We start from the raw sequence: 17,855 nt of genomic DNA, 5'->3' as shown, positions 1-17,855 counted from the left end.
ACTCATCCTTTGACTTGATTTACTTGATACTTGTGTACTTGTGAAATTCAAATTTTGCCGCTGTGAATGTATCTACCAATCACGAATAAGTGTTACGGAATTTCAATATGTTCGATTCGATTCGAGATTTGAGGTGTATGTCCTTTTTACAAAAGGATATGACTCAAATAATACTTTTGTTGTTATTTTGATATAAAAAGATTAATGATTATCAAAATTCATTAAGTTTTTTTCAATTCGATCTTCGGGAAGTTCAATATGACATACATTATTTTATATTATTCGGTTCGAAAAAGGCGATTTATCCGAGGAAAGCGAAATTAAAATCGCAGTTTCTTAGACGTGACGAAATAAACAAGATTTTTTTCAAAACAAAGCAGATGGTAATGATTTACTTTAAACTCACCCTCGAGATTTTAAATCTTCGGAATTCACCGTGAGATCCTACATTAAGTTAGGTGCGATTTTTTCCGATGGTACATCGGAAAATAATTGACAAGAATGGTGATTATCGTGGATATTGAGATTACGGTTAATGCCAGGAAGACGCATTAAGTGAAGATTTTCTAAATTTTTAGTTTATAATTTGCAAGATTTCGGTAATTATTACCAAAATATTTCGGTAATTATTATGAGTGTGGTAAAGGTTTTGGTAATTATTGCCAAAATATTTTGGTAATTATTACCCAAATATTTTGATTCCCCAGCAAGTTCGAACACAATTCCTAACAGCCAATTCAACACACATAGTTGGAGAAATTAATCAGAATAATGAGCCCATGAAATCGTATTCTGAGATGAGTCTCACTAGTCTTCAATTGGATTTTTGAAGAAAATTTTGACCTATTGAAAGCAAGATCCTTTCAGGAACATTTCGCACCCAGTTATTCTGTATCGGTAATTTGTTATTACAAAAAAATCGTGCAGGAAGAATTAGTAGTGAGTTCAGCTATAGAAAATCCAATAGGTTCTTTCCTGCTTTTTTGCAATTAAAAAGTGAAATTCAAAATAATTCCTAGAGTTTGATTTTTCTAACGATTCATTAGATCATCATTGTTATGATATTTTCTTGCGTCATAAATTCGAATTGCTAATAAAAGTAAAAAAAACTTCCTCTCGAAAATCTTTCAGGACAATAACTTTTGTGGAGAACGATAATTCGTAATGTTTTAGTATCAAATATTTTTTACTAATTTTTTACCAAAATTTCCCATGGGATTCCCTACAATTTTTCAATAGATTTCGAATCTGAAAGTTGAATGAAAAATATCAGATACATGTTTTTTAATTTTTATACATAACTCAAATTCTATAAACTACGAACCATACAAAAATTTCCATACTATAACTAGATTCAATTTCTCGGCTTTATCTCAGTCTTCAAATTAAGAAAAAATGTGGAATAATTTTTATCCACTTTTTTCCATTAAAAAAGGCAATTAAAGACGCATTTTAGTTTTTTTAAATAAAACTCATCGTGTACAATTTTTTCTTTCGCAATTGACTTTCTTTTACTTGAATGTTAGATGAATAAAGAAATGACAATTTTCGCGTGAAAAATTCCAACAAAATGATTCAAATTCAAAACAACATGTTGTCATTTTATATTTTTTTATAACTGACACGTGCAATTTGCAAATTTTGTTCGAATCATTCGATGCTTATCCTCCGCAAACCGGCTCTCAAGTAAACTTGACATTTCAAACAGAACTCTAATATACCGAATGTAAAATTGATTAACAAGTATCAGATTTACATTTTTAATTTTCATAAATAATCGGAATCCTGTATATTATAGAGCATAAAAAACGTTTATATTATATTTAGCCTTGATTTCTCAACTTTTTCTCATCGTTCTAATGAAACAAATACTTATGTAGTATCTCCCATTCAATATTCGTGCTCTGTCGCTCTTCATGAGAGAAATTTCATGTCATTCCCTATCTTTATCCCCCTCTACTACTTCTTTGTTGAATGTTGTGACACATGTGAAATTTAAAGTGCAGTTTCGAGAGTTGGGACACTGGAGCTTCTTGCAACACCCATGGTGCTTCCTGCAAGTTGTCTTGGTGATTCAGACCGTGCTCTGAATCCCGTGTGATGTTCTCTGCCACTTGTTGACGATCCTCCGGCAAGAAATTCAGCTTTTGCACGTTGATTCCTCGTTCTACGTGATTCAGATTCTGCACATGAGTGGGCACTTCTTGTGGAATTCATTCGATTTTCATTACCCAAATTTCTGGTATCATAATACCGGGGAGTTATTGATGTAGAAATGATTGACTGAATCGGAGACAATGGACACAAGTCAAATTGTCTTCTACTCCGTAGTTTTCGATGAACATTATGACCTTCATTCTCTGAAGATAATTCCATGGCTCGTTCCTCAGCAGCTGCGTCTTCTACAATTGTCGAGGAGAGAACATCACTTCGTGGAGTTTGGAATCGCCAAACTGATCTGGGGCTCAGAGCTCTTACGACAGATGGCTGCGGTGGAGACGGCTGATGACTACGAGGCTGGCACTGCTGCTGGCACTGCTGACGGGACAGCTTCAATTGCTCGGCTGCTGAGAGTCGACTGGGACCCATCTTGGTACTTCGTTGGAGAAGAAGACGTTTGAAATCCATCCTTGAAGTTGATGAATTTGGTGAATCAGTTGGTGGAACCTGCCAAATAATTGTGGGACATTAACAAAAATTAACGAAAATTGTTGCCAGTGCTTACAATGAATAATTTAAACTCCAGTAAACAAAAATAAGATTAAAACGTCATAGTTTTATAGGTAAAAAAATTTAATAAAAATTTCCAATAGCGCCATCTCATGGGTACGAAACATCGAAACCCGCAGTTACCGAAATTACTATGTGGTACGCGTAAATGTACTTTGCCGATACGTTACCGCGTGTCTCGATACTCTGTATTACACGAGCTACTCTGCTGGTTATCACTGTATACTCGTCTCATGGTAGCGCGATTGTTCTGGCATTTCTCATCCCTAGATAGTATCGGGTTTCCTTACATAGGCAACTCTGAGCTAACCGATCCACGTGCAAAGCACCTATCGAAGTTCCACGTGAAACACGTCGAGATAGACAAACCGTGGTATTTTGTTCATGTTAATATTGCTTGATATGCCAGTACTCTCCCACAGAAAAAAAATATATAAATATATTTTTTATTAATATATATATATATATTTTTTTTTTGTATATATATTGATAAAAAATATACAGAGAGTGCAGGCATTATTTAAGATAAGTCTGGACAGGCAATATTTAAGATAAGTCTGGAGATTTCTTATGAATTCACTACAATTGTAGGAGTTTACGCAGAATAAATATAAAAGGATTGACAGGTTTTTACATAAAAAAAAAATTGTTCAGTCGACGAGCAAAATTCAATCAATTGTCAATAATTAATAAGAAAATGATATGTGATGGTGGAAATTGGACAACAGACCTGACATTATGATATCTTTTGTGATATTTTTGTACTTTTATACCTGGTGAAAATAATAATCAGAGTCTGACGTAATCGGGGATCTGTTGGTGTCATCCATACGAGGGGTCAAACGCACATGAATACTTTTGCTACTGACCTCCCCGAAATAAGGGTGAGTGCAGCCAGCAATCAACCCCAGATACAGCCCCCCTTATTTTATATTTCATGCAGTTGTCAACCCAATACGAACATTTTCACTCACTCATCAGAACTGCGTCGACCCCATATTATATAATAATTATTCTTGTAATTGTGTGGATATTAATCCTTACCTTTGGAGCACTAGCCGACTCTGGACTCCAACTATGTCTCGTCCCGGTCTGGGTCAGTCGCCTATCCAAACTCTTTGTGCTATCAGTCAAAGTCTCTCCATCATTCCTAATATTTAGCTTACGTTTTGACTTATGAATAGCTGTAAATAATTCTTCATTCGACATAGTACTCCTGCTGGGTGATAACAACCCATTCGTCGGTGTTGTCCTGCCAGAAGAAGATGCCACAGTTGGAGAATCACTGTATGGCTCTTTGGTACTAAGTGTGGGTGTGGAATAGGCGTATGAATTTGTAGCCAATGTTGATAATCTCTGTGCAACAGCGGGATTAGATTTTGATGTGGATTTAGGTGGTACTGGTTTTATGGCGGAGTGATTTGGACCATCGGTGGTTGACTGACCACGAAGAGTAATTGGTGATGACGCGAAGAATCGGTAGCCCCGAGCACTCAATCCCAGTGGTGTGGACAATCTGAAGGTAAAAATTAATCAATAATTAGTTCCATAAACTCCAAATATAAAAAAAAATGAATAAATATTCTATATCTTTATTTACTACAAATAAATGAGAAATTTGAAAGGGATATTTACCTATTTCGTGAATCCACTGGAGACGAGAGGAACTGTTCATTATGATGCAAATTTTTACGATCACAAACCACTGAGCTATTCTCATGCTTGCCAAGTCCTCTGGTGATGTCTGGTGTAACGCATCGAATCCGGTCTTTTATTTCCTTCTGGGGCTTCCGATTTGGCAATGTGTAATACTGATTTGGCGTAAACACTGGTTTTCTGCCAATAAAATGTCTTGGATCGTGGGTTATTCTCTGATGATTAACATTACGATGATGGGAATGCTTCTGCCCTCTCGGTGAATCTTTATCACAGGATCTGTTGTCATCCTCTGGGCGTAGCCGCCAGTCTTGAGGTTGAGGGGGTGATATATACGGCGGGGGAAATTGCAGATTAACTTGTGACGATGCTGATTCGGATGAAAAGGTGAGCAAGCCATTGTCTGAAACATACGAAATAGTAATTTCTTCAATAAAATTGATAATTTCATTGTTATGGATTGCAACGAATGGTGAAGATATCTGAACACATCCATGTTAAATGAGCAGGACAATGACCCGATGATAAGACTATCCGATTCATTTTTTTAAGTAAGAAAATTGAGTAATTTTGATAATTGAGGGAGTTATGATGCTTGGGAATGACTGATTATTATTTTATTGAGAGTGCATGGTATGGGTGGAAAAAAATTAACTGTCTGTCTATAGCTTGGTTTAGTCCATGTTATTTTATTATAGTATTTTATAGTTTTTCTCGGAAAAGTGCCGGGATATTTAGAATAGTTTTAATAATTGAAAAATTGCATAATTGAAAAATTCTATCAACTTTCTTACAATAAATTATCTCGGTATTCACGCGATTAGAATTGTTGTTATTCCATGGGAACGTCAAATTAAATTTGGTGATAAATTGGCGCGCCAAGTCGACTTTTTTGGAGTCAAGTTCCCATGAGCAAAGTTGGACGTCCAATCAGATGCCGCAGGTGTATGATCAATGCGTTGAATCGGTTCCAGTTGGCGTTATTCATAAATTAACTTGACGTTTTAAATATTTCAGTATTTTTGCTTTCGAATAGAATTTTTGTGATCGTCGATTTTCTAATTTTGTTTGGAAATGATGTAGAATGGCCTGAGACATAACAATAGAGAATTTGTGCAACATGTGTATATGTGCGCATGATTAACTTGGCCCACAATTTTTTAGAAAATCAAAGGAACAACCAGGCAATTGACGGTATTTGACAGAAGTGATGTGACCAATACTTTCCGCGTTATTATTTTTTCTCTTCATTTCTGTCAATTCGATTGGTAGTATGTGTTCCAATGTATCCGCACCAATTCGATTTCGCAAATAAAAACGTAATCATTCGTGATGTGAGTTAGTTGTGGCACTAACATTCGCCAGAGGATTTGGAAAGATATATTTATCCTATTAAAAATATGAACTCTAACGAAACAATAAATTTTCTAATAACCATCCGACGGATTGTGCTCATCCAACGTCTGCTGCTTTCATATCATAAAAGCTATAATGATATCAAATTGTAACTTGCTATCCCGATTTTTCATTAAATTATTGAATATAGAGTACTGCAAATATATAAAAAATGACAATACCTCGCAATTTTTACTCAAATGATTTACTATTTTTTTACGACCCTCTCTGCCCTCTTTTCTTCGACTAATTAGCCCTATTAATCCTCATGCATGCGGCTGCGAATTCTACCCTACACCGCATTCACACTCTTATAGAATAGAGGAGTTAGCAGGGGAAACCACAGGAAAAACCCATACCGGTAGAGGCGACTACCTTACCGACGGTCTGCCGCTCGTGAGAGCCTCAAATTATGAAAAATTCGCATCCGCATTTGAAATCGCAATCTTCGGGACATTAGGCTGACGGGGGAGGGGGGGGGGGATTACTAATCACACATTTTACCGACTTCTTGTCACGACATCTGAGTTTCTGCATCAGTTCATTCGGTATAAGATGAAGATGTTCTTACCCACGATATGCAATGAAAATATTACTCATCCAGGTAGCAATATACTATTGGCCTAGGCTTGCTCCAAGGTCGGCCAAGTCTTGTCTAGCGATTGGACAAGCCACACTGTCGGGTTGATAACCCGACTTCCAACAAAACCGATATATTTCCTCAACAAACTTTGTTTTCGAAGTTAATGTATCGAAATAGTTATTTGACATTTTTTTACAAAAATATATTTTCCTTTTTTTGGTGTATCACTCTTTCCTGGTAACGATCATATGCGCGGAGGAGAGGTCAATTTTGACGTACAAAAATCGTAGAATTTCAGTTCTGACGTGCACTTTTCATGAATTTTCATGTGAAACTCAAAATTGCTCAAAAAGCAGAGTTACTAAAGGGATCTATCTTGCTCATCGTCAAATCGTTGCTATGTATTTTTTTTTTTTTGGAAGTTTGGGGATGATGTGTATGCTCTGTTTTCCTGAATGTATACAGAGATGCATGAGTAGGACCATTGTTGATGAGACATGAGGTCCAGGGTGTTGTATCCCTTCACTCTTTTAGTTAGTTCCTTTAAGGAAGCGAAGCTGAGCGGTTGTGGCTTTCCAGCGTATAAAATAAAATAATAAAAGGGGATTCACACGTCTAATCATTTACAATTATCCCTTTTCCAATAGTTTCGCATTTGTTCACTGAACGTTCCATACACTTTCCGGGAAATTCAGTGAAAAAGTGCGTAACTGTGCAATTTTTACTGAATATTCTTTCAGCTAGCAGATTACGATACAAGCACGTAATTTTTAAATAATTATTCTCCCGCGCAGGTATTTTACACATAAAAGAACGAATGATAAAACTAAATCAATGATAAAAAAATGTTACCCTCTTGTTCCAATGACGCGATATTTCTATAAAAATTCACTAAAAACGGTTCCCGATTACGGATTAAGTAAAATGTTCCGTTGTACCCTTCGTTAAATTATCTGCGCTCCTAGTTCCACTTCTGAACGTTGACGCTTCAGTACTATCGTAGTGGGGAGCTACTAGCCCTACGTCACACCACTGCCTCCAGTCTACAGATCGGCTTTATAAACGCCTGCACGACACGAACTCAACCAGTTTGTCCTTGGTACGCCACGAGGGTTGAACCCATTCTGGTTAGCCCCCTCCCCTCCTCCAACACTCTGCTGGACTCCTAACACCGCACTTGGTATATCCTAGCGATTCTCGCCTTCTCCAGGATTGAGAACTGCCCAACCGACTATCCCTCATGATGAGCTTTATCCAACTACTTCGCTCCTTTCCTCCACGGCATTCAAGGAGGCAAGAATTTTCGCGGTATCCGGTAGCTCGGTCGGTAAAAATGCCCGGGGCGATACGACGAGACTCGGGTTCGATTCCTGACTGGGGTAAAGCGGAATTTTTTTCTTTCTAATTATAATTCTCTTCGAATTTTGGGAGCGAATTTTGTGTTCTGTACACAAGTTCAAGACCTCCCCTGTCTCCCTCGTGAGATAATTCATGGTAGGTACTTAGGCTAGTCGCGTCTAACTTGGTACTGGATTCCTATACACGACCGCTACCTTTGTTCTCCACTTTAGCGGGTTTGAGAAGACAGTTTGCTCTGTAGGGTCTGGACAGAAGTCCACAGAGATGTCCCCCTAGGGCACAGGTGGATTGGGCTGATTGTTAGACTTATGATGTAACTGCTGCACTAACACATAATTCTAATTGCCTTCTTGAAATTGAATCCTCTTTGTAAGAACTATATCTGAACGGAATTTTGATTTTACTGAGGTTACGAATCTAAGGTCAACGAATTTAGATTATATTGATGATTCGCCCTTTGATGATGTGAGGGAGGGAAAAATAACGTCTTCCCGCCCCATTAATCGTAGAAAATCCAAGTTTATAATTTTTCATTACTTGAAAATATTTCATCATTATAATGATTGGAGAAATCGCGATTCTCTTCCCTTTCAAACTGAAAATAACGTTCGGCATGAAAGTTTATTAGAATGAAATTTTTATACTCTTCGCGTATGTCAAACGTCTTCATAGCCTTGCAGTAGTATTGGGGTAAATTTGGAATGATTTTTTTTCAAGAGCCATTCATAATTTTTTTCATTTAACTCTCTCAATTATGGATATGTCTCAAATATAATTTTTCCAAAATTTTTATCCTATCAGAATTTTTATCTTATGAGAATCTCATCGAACATTCATCATGAAAATATCTACCACACTGATGACAAAATGTAGTTTAGCCAATCATATTTGTAGCAAACACCCAAATGCCTGAAATTTCCATTCAAAAATTCACTTTAAATTCTTGTCGATGAAGAATAAATTTACAAAATTATCTTTTTCGAAACCGCTGCCCGAAAAGCTCGTACTTTCCTTCCGCTTTACCGGCAGCAAAGTACAAAATTTCCTTTCTAGGCAGAGAAAATACGACTTTCCATCCTGGGCGTACAATATACTACTCTTCAAAGAGCAACGACTTTTCAATTTTGCTGATTTACCGTAGATCGGCTGAATCCGATTCATGAAAGCACAAGGACATAAATTAAGTTAGCTAACTAAGACATTCACTAACTTCACGCGTAAGACTTTCTCCTCATTGGTCGAGGTAATCGTTATAGGTTCACATTTCAGGCGGGAAATTCAAATAGCGTGTGCGAAAAACGCATTCGGTCTCGTCTTAACATTAAAATATTGTGTAATGTACTCACCCTGTGCTGAACCAAGATACGATGTTATATATTATGCGTGCCCGCATACAAATGCATTCTATTAATGAGTAGTACGCATACGTGTGCTTTTTGAATGATACTACACACAGCTAAAACGAGCGCTCAACTATTTCCAAAAAAAGAGTTAGTGCAATGCGCTTGTTTTATTTGTACACACGTAAATATAACTTGTATCAACTATGTACATATACATGAATACACATACGATACTAAAAAAGGATGTGCAGTGGTGCAATGGTGGATGAAATTCACAATGAAAATAAAAAGTGCAGATGAAAAATTTTCAATAAAAAAATCTATTAACATACAAATGAACAGTTTGAAAAGGTAAAAAACTAACACAAAAAAATGTGGATGATAAAATAATAATGAAAATGTGGGAAAATGGCGATTTTGTGATAAAGAATATTAAATAATTTTCGATGCATTCCAAGCAATATTAATTCAGACAGTGATGTATTGGTATCATGAGATGATTAACGTGCAGTTACAAACATAAAGAAATGAAAAAAAAAAAATCATTACATGAGTGCAGTGAATATTGGCAATTATTCCTTTGTCTATTATCTCTATCTCAAATTCGATATTTCCCCTACTATTTCTGAATAATTACAGGCGTATACAGTAAATTAAAAAACATCACGTGTTGCAACTCACGTGAAGCCACATTTACAGCAATAAAAAAAAAATAACTACGTGGCGTGAAAAAAAAAACTATGGAATGATAAATCATTTTGCAAATAAATTATACAACGCAAAAAAACATTTACAATTGTACACAAAATTATGGGCTTGCTACCTCCAAGCTGCAATATTGCGTCCAGTATTAGTCAAAAGCAATTTCGAATAATTTTCCTTTATAATAATAAAATAATTTTTTACACGTTAGTGGTTGTTAGTCAATAAAATAGACGCATACTCACAGCATGAGGATAGCCAGCTCTTAGTTTAATATTTACGCAACTCATTTGGCCATGAACTTAATAACATGCACGTTAGAAAGCCACTGTCAACCAGTGCTGATTTCAAACTACAATGTTTCATATTGTTTACACTGGCAATTACGAAATAACAACTGATACAATTAATGTTTTTTCTCATGAAAATTATGAGTGCTAGTTATAAAATCACGTGGATACATCATCCCTCGATATGCCCATCATTATTCGATAGCGTTTGCGATAATTCCCGCATGAGAAAAATTCTGACAGCTGACGATTGTGTAATGTTGAACTCTGCCGACTTTGTTACTCATAGACAATGAGGTCGTAAGCTAAATCACTAATCATTCTTAATACTGCACGTGTAATCATTCACAGATTACCGTGACCTATGTATAAAATGCGGCATTTTTTCACACAATTACTGAGATAATCAGTGGTTATTCAATCACTAGAAGATTAAAACCCATCTCTTATAAACAAGTCTCAATCTTTCCTCGGCCACCGGGGGATTTAAGAGTCAAACGTGTCAGTGTTTTTTCCATTTTTTACTATTAATTTCAGTTACGTATTTACACATGTCACTCCCCTCAACAGTTATGCAATTTGAAATGAGTAAAATTACTTTGACAGCAGTGATAATTTCCGACTATATATAAGCATGGAAAAGTACATAATGATTAAATTTTCTCATTATAATATCAAAACAATGACTCGTAAAAATTAGAAAGGAGGTAATAAATAGCATTATTAATCGATTATGAGAATCACTAAAAAAAAATCATTGGAAGGCTTAATTAATACTGGCTGAAGTCATTAGTGAGGACTTACGGGGTCGGCGTGTTGCTAGGAACAATAGATGCCTGGCCAGCATATTTCCACGGAAATATTTACTCAAACATCAATCTCGTACTACTAAAGACCGATTATGTTCGTTTAACAAAAGCCAACGTGCGGCAACTGGGTGTTTACCGAAACATTATTTCTACTAGTTTTACCCCCACACTGGCCTCCCTTATCAATTTCTTTAGTGGCCTTCAAACGATCAACAACAGCGATTCCCACTTATTCTTGATTTCATTCCTAAAAAACAATTCTTTTCTTCTAAGACTATTGATTCTTCAAATCGAAAAAAAAAAATCCAATAAATTATCACAGTCTGAGAGGAAGAGGGGGGGTGGGAGGGAGAGAGAGGAAGCAAGTGGTTACGCTGGTTGGCGATCACTAGTGGACAGACGTTTGGAATTTTCAATATATCCCCCAGTGAGAACAAAACCCTTGTAGTCACGGATCAAAGTGAATGACAAAAAAATATGGAGAAGGGGGGAAAATTTCCTCTGTGGACTTCTCAACATATATCTAGTAATCACACATGATAAATATCGACGTCTGATGCAACTCGGACGATTGTTGAGCCATGCAAATTAAATGCAACTGATAAGGGATAAAGAAAGGTCGATTCACGAACACGGTGAATCTTATATTTCACTTTTTCTCTTTTTCTCATCATTTATTCTCAACCGAAAAGAATAGATTGTTGTGGTCGTTGATGTTGTAGGGAGTAACCCCTCGTCAGGCTCGACGTATGTGTATTATATGTACCTTCGCGGGAGATTATTTACAAATAGGAGTTTCATACACTGAAAGAAAAATATCGTATTCTAGGGAATGTATTTTGTTGGGTGGATTTTCTTTCATATGAAAATAGAATTCCATTTTTTAAATATTTTAAATGCTCATTTTACCAGGGGATTCCCTGTAGAGCGTAAATTATGATGTATTCGTTTGAAAATGAGTAATTATTTCATTGAAGCCCATCGTAACAACCCATAGCCCATCGTAACAACCCCAACAATATCTCTCTGCAGTGATATTTACATTTTCAAATTTGGGAAGAATTTAGCGCCAATGCCTAAAAATGAATCCCTGAAAAGCAATACCGAAATAGAAATATTCTCTACTATAAAAAGGGCAAACTTGAAAGTCTATCACGGTGTCCTAATTGGTTCACAGCTGTCTCGGGCAGCCAATTTAAATTCTGAATTAATTTAATTTTGAAATTTCCAATCATGATTTTTATAATTACAACACGTGCTAACGCGCGTTCGTGAGATTACGTTTTCCCCACTCGTGAAACGAGTTTCTACCTCGTAAATTACGATTTGATAAATGTGAATTACGGTTTTGAAAATGTTAATTACAAGATTCGACCTGATAAAATACGTTTTTTTGGAATCGTCAATTTTGAGAGAAGACAGATCTCAGTGGTCGAGGCATTGGGGGTCCCTTTTCGACGATTTTGCCAGCCTAGTAAACATTAACTTTACTCTCACCCAGTTGTTGAATACTTCCTCATTTATCTCTAGACACTTGACATGTTCACGTAGTGTCATTCCACATTAACGAGAAGGTCAATTCGTCTTAATTATGGCTGACTTCCAGTTCAGTCTCGATGATATCATGATAAAACAACTCAGATGATTGTACACTTTTAGCCATTTCAATGCACATGTTTCAATGTACCTTAATCCAACTTCCAATGAAGTAAGGGAGCTCTCGATCTTGAATATTTGCAGAATCACTCATGATACATCGATTGACTCGCGGATCCGTAGGCCGATAGACTTCATAAGCTCCAGTGGCCCTATCGGCCGTTCCAATGATGATAGTTTCCATCTTCACTTGCAATAGTCTAGAGTGTAGTAATTTTCGTGAATAGATTTTCATAAATATTATCAAGGTCCAGCTGGTGGCAGATCTCGTCATCGGTGAAGAACCTTTTGATTCCGACCATTTTTCGTCGACTTTGATGGTCTTGAAATACACAATAACTTTTTGATCTTCCGGAGATACCTTAATGAGGGCTCATTTACGTGCTTTTGAGTGCTTGCGTAGAAGATTTCGCAGACTCAGAAGTGGACACGGTTGACCAGAATTTGACGAAGGTAATCCGTACTGCTGGAAAAAGAAGACAGGTACGGATAATCATCGATGACCTGGTGGCCGCTGCCATAATCCCTGATTCGGGCACAAGTGTATAAGCCTAATAAAGTCATTTTCACTGGATGTTGAGGTAATAAAGAAAGGAAAATACGCCGAGGAAGAAAAACGGATTGGTCGCTAATTGGACAATGAATAGGATGCCATAAAAAGCGAAAAAAAGTCTGTATCTGGGTAGAATTGGACTCGATCGGAGTTACTGAAAGGTCCAGATTCCTTAAGCGTAGTTACCCGACGCCTACTGGCGATGATTCAACTTTCTAGAGTGGGCGTTCATGGCCTGGACGTTAAATTCACCCCGACTGAACTCTTAGCCTCTACATGGAAAGAAATTTAATAAAAAAACTGTTATGTTAGCGTTGCAGTGACGAAACATTTTTGGATTTAAATCCATCCTAAAATTGTCTCCTTTCTATTTTTTAGATTCTGATTTTTTTAGGATTTACTTTTACCACAGTAAATTTTCATCTTGTACCTTCTATAACAGTTTTTCGAATTTTTCTATGAATAATCCAAATAAAAATAATTTATATTTAATTTAATTTTAAAATACTCGATTTTTTTGGACGCAAAAGGGAGTGAGAGGTATATTTTTTAATGACGCATTTGAAAATTAGTTTGTTTTCAAATAAAGTATGCTACGTATTCTATGATATTTCTGATTGTAGAAAAAAATTCCGTGTGCTTTCATCAAATGTATGATGTAAAATCCTTACTTCTATCAGTTCGACAAGAGAACAACAATATGAAACAAAATAACAGATAGTTTGCCATTTTATATGTTTTAAAATTGAAGATAAAGTAATTTTTCCTTCGAAACAGAACAATTTTCACTTACAAAGCGAAATAACTTGTGAAGGATTCACATCGCAATATGTTAATCCTAATAATACTTATATTTCAACAGCTCTGAGAACCGCAGGATTTTTCCATTTCACTGTTACATATGATATTTTCAAATAAATGACTTATGGTTTTGTGGTGCAATGTTATAGCATTTTTTACTATGGTAGCATTTTATTAACTATTAAAAATTTCTTTCCATGTAGAAACTCTTTCAGATGAATAGTTTTGGTATCTACTTGGATTATTCCACAAAATTTTGCACTGCGAGGGGTTTCCATCGAGGTGGACAAGGTGGACGAATTATCCTGTTGTATATATTGTGGTATATTGCAGAAGAAAGGTCCATGCCCTTGCGATTTTTCGTGATATTGAGCTCGTCAATTCGTGTGTCAAACTGTTTACAGAGATTATTCAAGTCTGTAATTGACTAGAACGTATTGCCCAAGTTTATTCCTGGAGAGGAGGTAGATTTTGTAAAGGGCAAAGACGAAATGAAATTTGCCTTTGAAAGAACTTCGCCTGAGTTTATGCCCTTTTCGTCGATTTCAAAAAGGTATTGGACCCTGTCCCTCATTATAAACTCTGATCGGTTTGATATGCTACTGGTCTCAGCATGAAAATAATTCCTATCCTGATCAGCTTCTCTTCCCAGGCCACTCTACGGATGACCCTCTCCGAGAGCGGTATCGTCGGTATGGGAATTATCCAAGACGAATTGCTGAGCAGCGACTGTTCACTCTAACTTGATGATCTTGTCCAGTTCTTCCACTAACATGGTCTCAATGCCCACTCTGATCTGCAGATGCTGCTATACACGAGTGACTTGGTAATTTTAAGTTACTGATCCCTAGATCTGAGAGAAAAAAAACAAGACTATGGACGAGGGGTCTGCTAGCAAAGGTCTTACATTGAACACGTTGAAGAAAAAAAACGTCTTCGAAAAAGGTCATTCCATTCCTTCAGCAGCTGTGAATCTCGAGTGCAAGAAGCAGATGATTGAAGTGCTTGCATCCTACAGATGTCTGGACACTTTATGTTCTAACTGAGATTTGGGTGTTCTGCCTGTGAAAGATTATAACTGAAAAGCTCAAATTACCGTAGGCACAGTCATCACCGTTCTATCATCTGTGACGGCAGATTCCCGACGTCATAGAATTCGTCTTTGCAACAGTTTTGTGGCCTCGGTGATGATCTTCAAACACGTAGATCCTGATGATTAGTGAGTGCACTTTAGCCAAAGTCAGTAGGTGCCTGTTGTTCAAGTATCGGTGGGCATTCTTGACCCAATCTTGGTCCAACTCTGGTACCCAAGGTTAAGGCTTCGCAATTGGCTGGCGATTGGCTCAACCGTCGGCTGAATCATGGCTCAAGCTTCTTTGTCGTGGCTGGGCACGTCGAGGTTGATCCGAGCTTCCATTGGACTCGTAAACGCGCTTCGACTTTTTTCGTGGATTTTGATTTTTTTTTCTGAGATGAGGGGATGAAACACGGCTTGATCGGGAGAATTTAATTTTCATTCGAGTAGTGATAGTTGCTTTCCTTAATGTTTATTAGGAAGGGAGACATAATTTTTTAATGAACAAGGGAATTTTCGAGTAGCTTCCCCAGCTGCTCGAATCAAGGGTGGTCCGTCCCACCCTTGATGCGTTAGGGTTATTACTAGCGTTGGCGTGGGGTCACCTGGCCCCCCGGATCTGAGTCACTACTTTAGTGTATCCCCTTTGCTTGGCAGCGTGTAGTGTTAAAGAATAATGAACACAGAAAAAAGGGGAGGGGGATCGTAAATGAGAGAGCGAGTTTTCATATTTTTTTCCATAAAAATGGAGGAGGGGGTATTTGAAAATGAATACGTAATTAATTTTTCATCTGCCAAATATGTAATTAATTATGTATATGAATACATAAGTAATTTTTCATCTGCCGAAAGAAAAAAAGAAGCCCGTACTACACCTAGCCACTCAGATATTATAAATTGTCGAGATATAAATGTCAACAATTTCGTTGACATTTCAAGAAATTTTGTTATTGGGAATTTACACTGTCTCTTGATTATTCCATCAAAACGCGAATTCCATCTTCATTCCTTCATGTTAATTAAATTAAATCAAGGAAGTTCAAGGAGTTATGTCCCTGCAACTTTATCTGAAATTGGAAATTCAATAATTTCTTCAACGACTCAACTTTTTCCAGTAGTGTATCAAGAACGCACAATTCACTAAAAATTAGGAAAATTGAGATGAATTTATTCTTGAATTTCCGATTATTTCATTCAAAAATCATTGTCATTGGATCCTATATATTCATGTTTTGTCTCAACCTTCCAATAATTTGATGAATTCTCATCTACTTGTCTTACAAAAAAATCTCTAATTCAATTAATTTGCTAGCTAAATTCGAAATCACCTTTTGCCCTAGTTAGTCAAATATTAGTAAATTTAATTTATCAATAAAATATCAAACGTCATTGGAAGAGTGAAAGACCTTCAGATTAATGATTATAAAATCCATTATCTTTTGTATTTCATTGCAATTTCCCTTTCACTATTAATCCGTATCTACCATATTTCTGTATCAGTGCTTGAGTATTTAAGAACACGCGCTGGTTCGAAATCTTGTGCACGGGGTCGGGTAGTCCTAGGCAAGTTCAACCGATAATTATAATAATTATTATTGTTATTACTACTATTATCATTATTATTATTCGAACTTGAATTAGATAAGTCACTGGTGTTTTCTAAAATCGGTGGACTAGCTACACTATCGGGATAATTAATCCTCTCCTTAATCAAGTCTTCTCGCAATTCTTCCGAGGCTGTTCTTATAATTTTTGTCGATCTATCCACATTACCGGATATTTTTTTAATAAACATTATTGGACTATTGGCCATTCTATAACTCTCACTACGTTTAATCTTCCTTTCCGGATTCAATGAAACATTTTCCGAGGTATCCATCAGTACTGTCATATCTTCATGATTGAAATACGATAAACTACTACTCGGAGTTGAATCAAAATTTGAAATTAAAAGTTTTCTTGCTAATGTTGGAGTATTAGTTTTGGTACGTAATTTCTTCGGGCAGTAATTATTCTCTTTTGAGTTAAATGTATCCATGCGATTTTTAATAGTCTTATTATCGAAATGACATGTAACCAAAGTCAATGTCCTTAGAACTTTTCCCGTGTTACAATCAGTACCATCGGTGCAATCAGTTGACTCATGTACACCATTATCTTCCGTCGTCTTACCTTCCTCGCTCTGGACGTTGACATAGGCACCACGTATTTGCTTTTGTTCACGTTCGATTTTTTCAGTCGTATGCTCAGGACTCTTTCCAGCACGAATCACAAGTTTTGTGGATGGAGAACATTCCAATTGTTTTGTTGATACAGCACGAATTTGAGGCTGTACTCGTCGAAACAGTGGGGAGGGGGTCGGAGATGATGCTGAACTCGTTTCTTTCACGAATGGACCTGCAATGTTTTTTTTTTACTAAAGTTTTCCCATTATTTTGATTATTTGTACGTGTAAATGAACTTTTTATGATTCATCAAATTTATGGTTGGAGATTTTCAACTTTTCGATGTAGGGAAGTTATTGTAATGACCCTGAAAATGATAATTTAAAGTATTGTGGCATGATATTATGTGGCATGTTTTCAGTTTTCAGCTCATGATGACTGAGACGACGTATTCTTCCATTTAAAAATTGTGACTCGTTTCACAATAATTTGGAAACAAATTTTAGTAAAAAACAAACGTATGCAAATAAATTTTAGATTATGATTATATCGATAATATATTAGTGGCAACAGTCGCTAAAATAAAGTATTGTTGGAATGCAAGCGCCGATAGCACCAATATACGGCGTCGGCTGTGTTGATTGTGGAATTTTCCATTAATGAGCTATGATTGTTCTGAATGACGAAGTTTGTATAGATTCTAAAAAATAGTATATTTCGATACAAATGCGACAGAAC

General features: G+C 36.4%; 1 protein-coding gene and 1 long non-coding RNA gene across 2 annotated transcripts in view; both read right to left on the bottom strand.

Moving 5' to 3' along the window:
- Positions 1 to 1,162: 1,162 nt before the first annotated feature.
- Positions 1,163 to 17,855, bottom strand: part of LOC135164586 (uncharacterized) — a 49,320-nt gene continuing 32,627 nt past the window's right edge. Inside the window, exons 7-10 of the mRNA XM_064125068.1 lie at positions 17,125 to 17,349; positions 4,366 to 4,789; positions 3,775 to 4,246; positions 1,163 to 2,667 (exon numbers count right to left, since the gene is read on the bottom strand). Of these exons, the coding sequence (XP_063981138.1) occupies positions 1,996 to 2,667; positions 3,775 to 4,246; positions 4,366 to 4,789; positions 17,125 to 17,349 (1,793 nt within the window). The 3' untranslated portion in view covers positions 1,163 to 1,995. The remainder of the gene's footprint in view (positions 2,668 to 3,774; positions 4,247 to 4,365; positions 4,790 to 17,124; positions 17,350 to 17,855) is intronic.
- LOC135164591 (uncharacterized) lies at positions 5,181 to 17,114 on the bottom strand. Its single transcript, XR_010299334.1, has 3 exons — positions 10,863 to 17,114; positions 9,070 to 9,196; positions 5,181 to 5,475 (listed from the first exon to the last, which is right to left on the bottom strand). It is a non-coding gene; the product is annotated as an uncharacterized LOC135164591 (long non-coding RNA).

This window comes from Diachasmimorpha longicaudata, chromosome 7 (genome assembly GCF_034640455.1).
Source record: "Diachasmimorpha longicaudata isolate KC_UGA_2023 chromosome 7, iyDiaLong2, whole genome shotgun sequence".
Lineage (NCBI taxonomy): Eukaryota > Metazoa > Arthropoda > Insecta > Hymenoptera > Braconidae > Diachasmimorpha > Diachasmimorpha longicaudata.
Note: the sequence above shows the minus strand (reverse complement) of the source record. Positions and strands in the feature narration are given on the sequence as shown.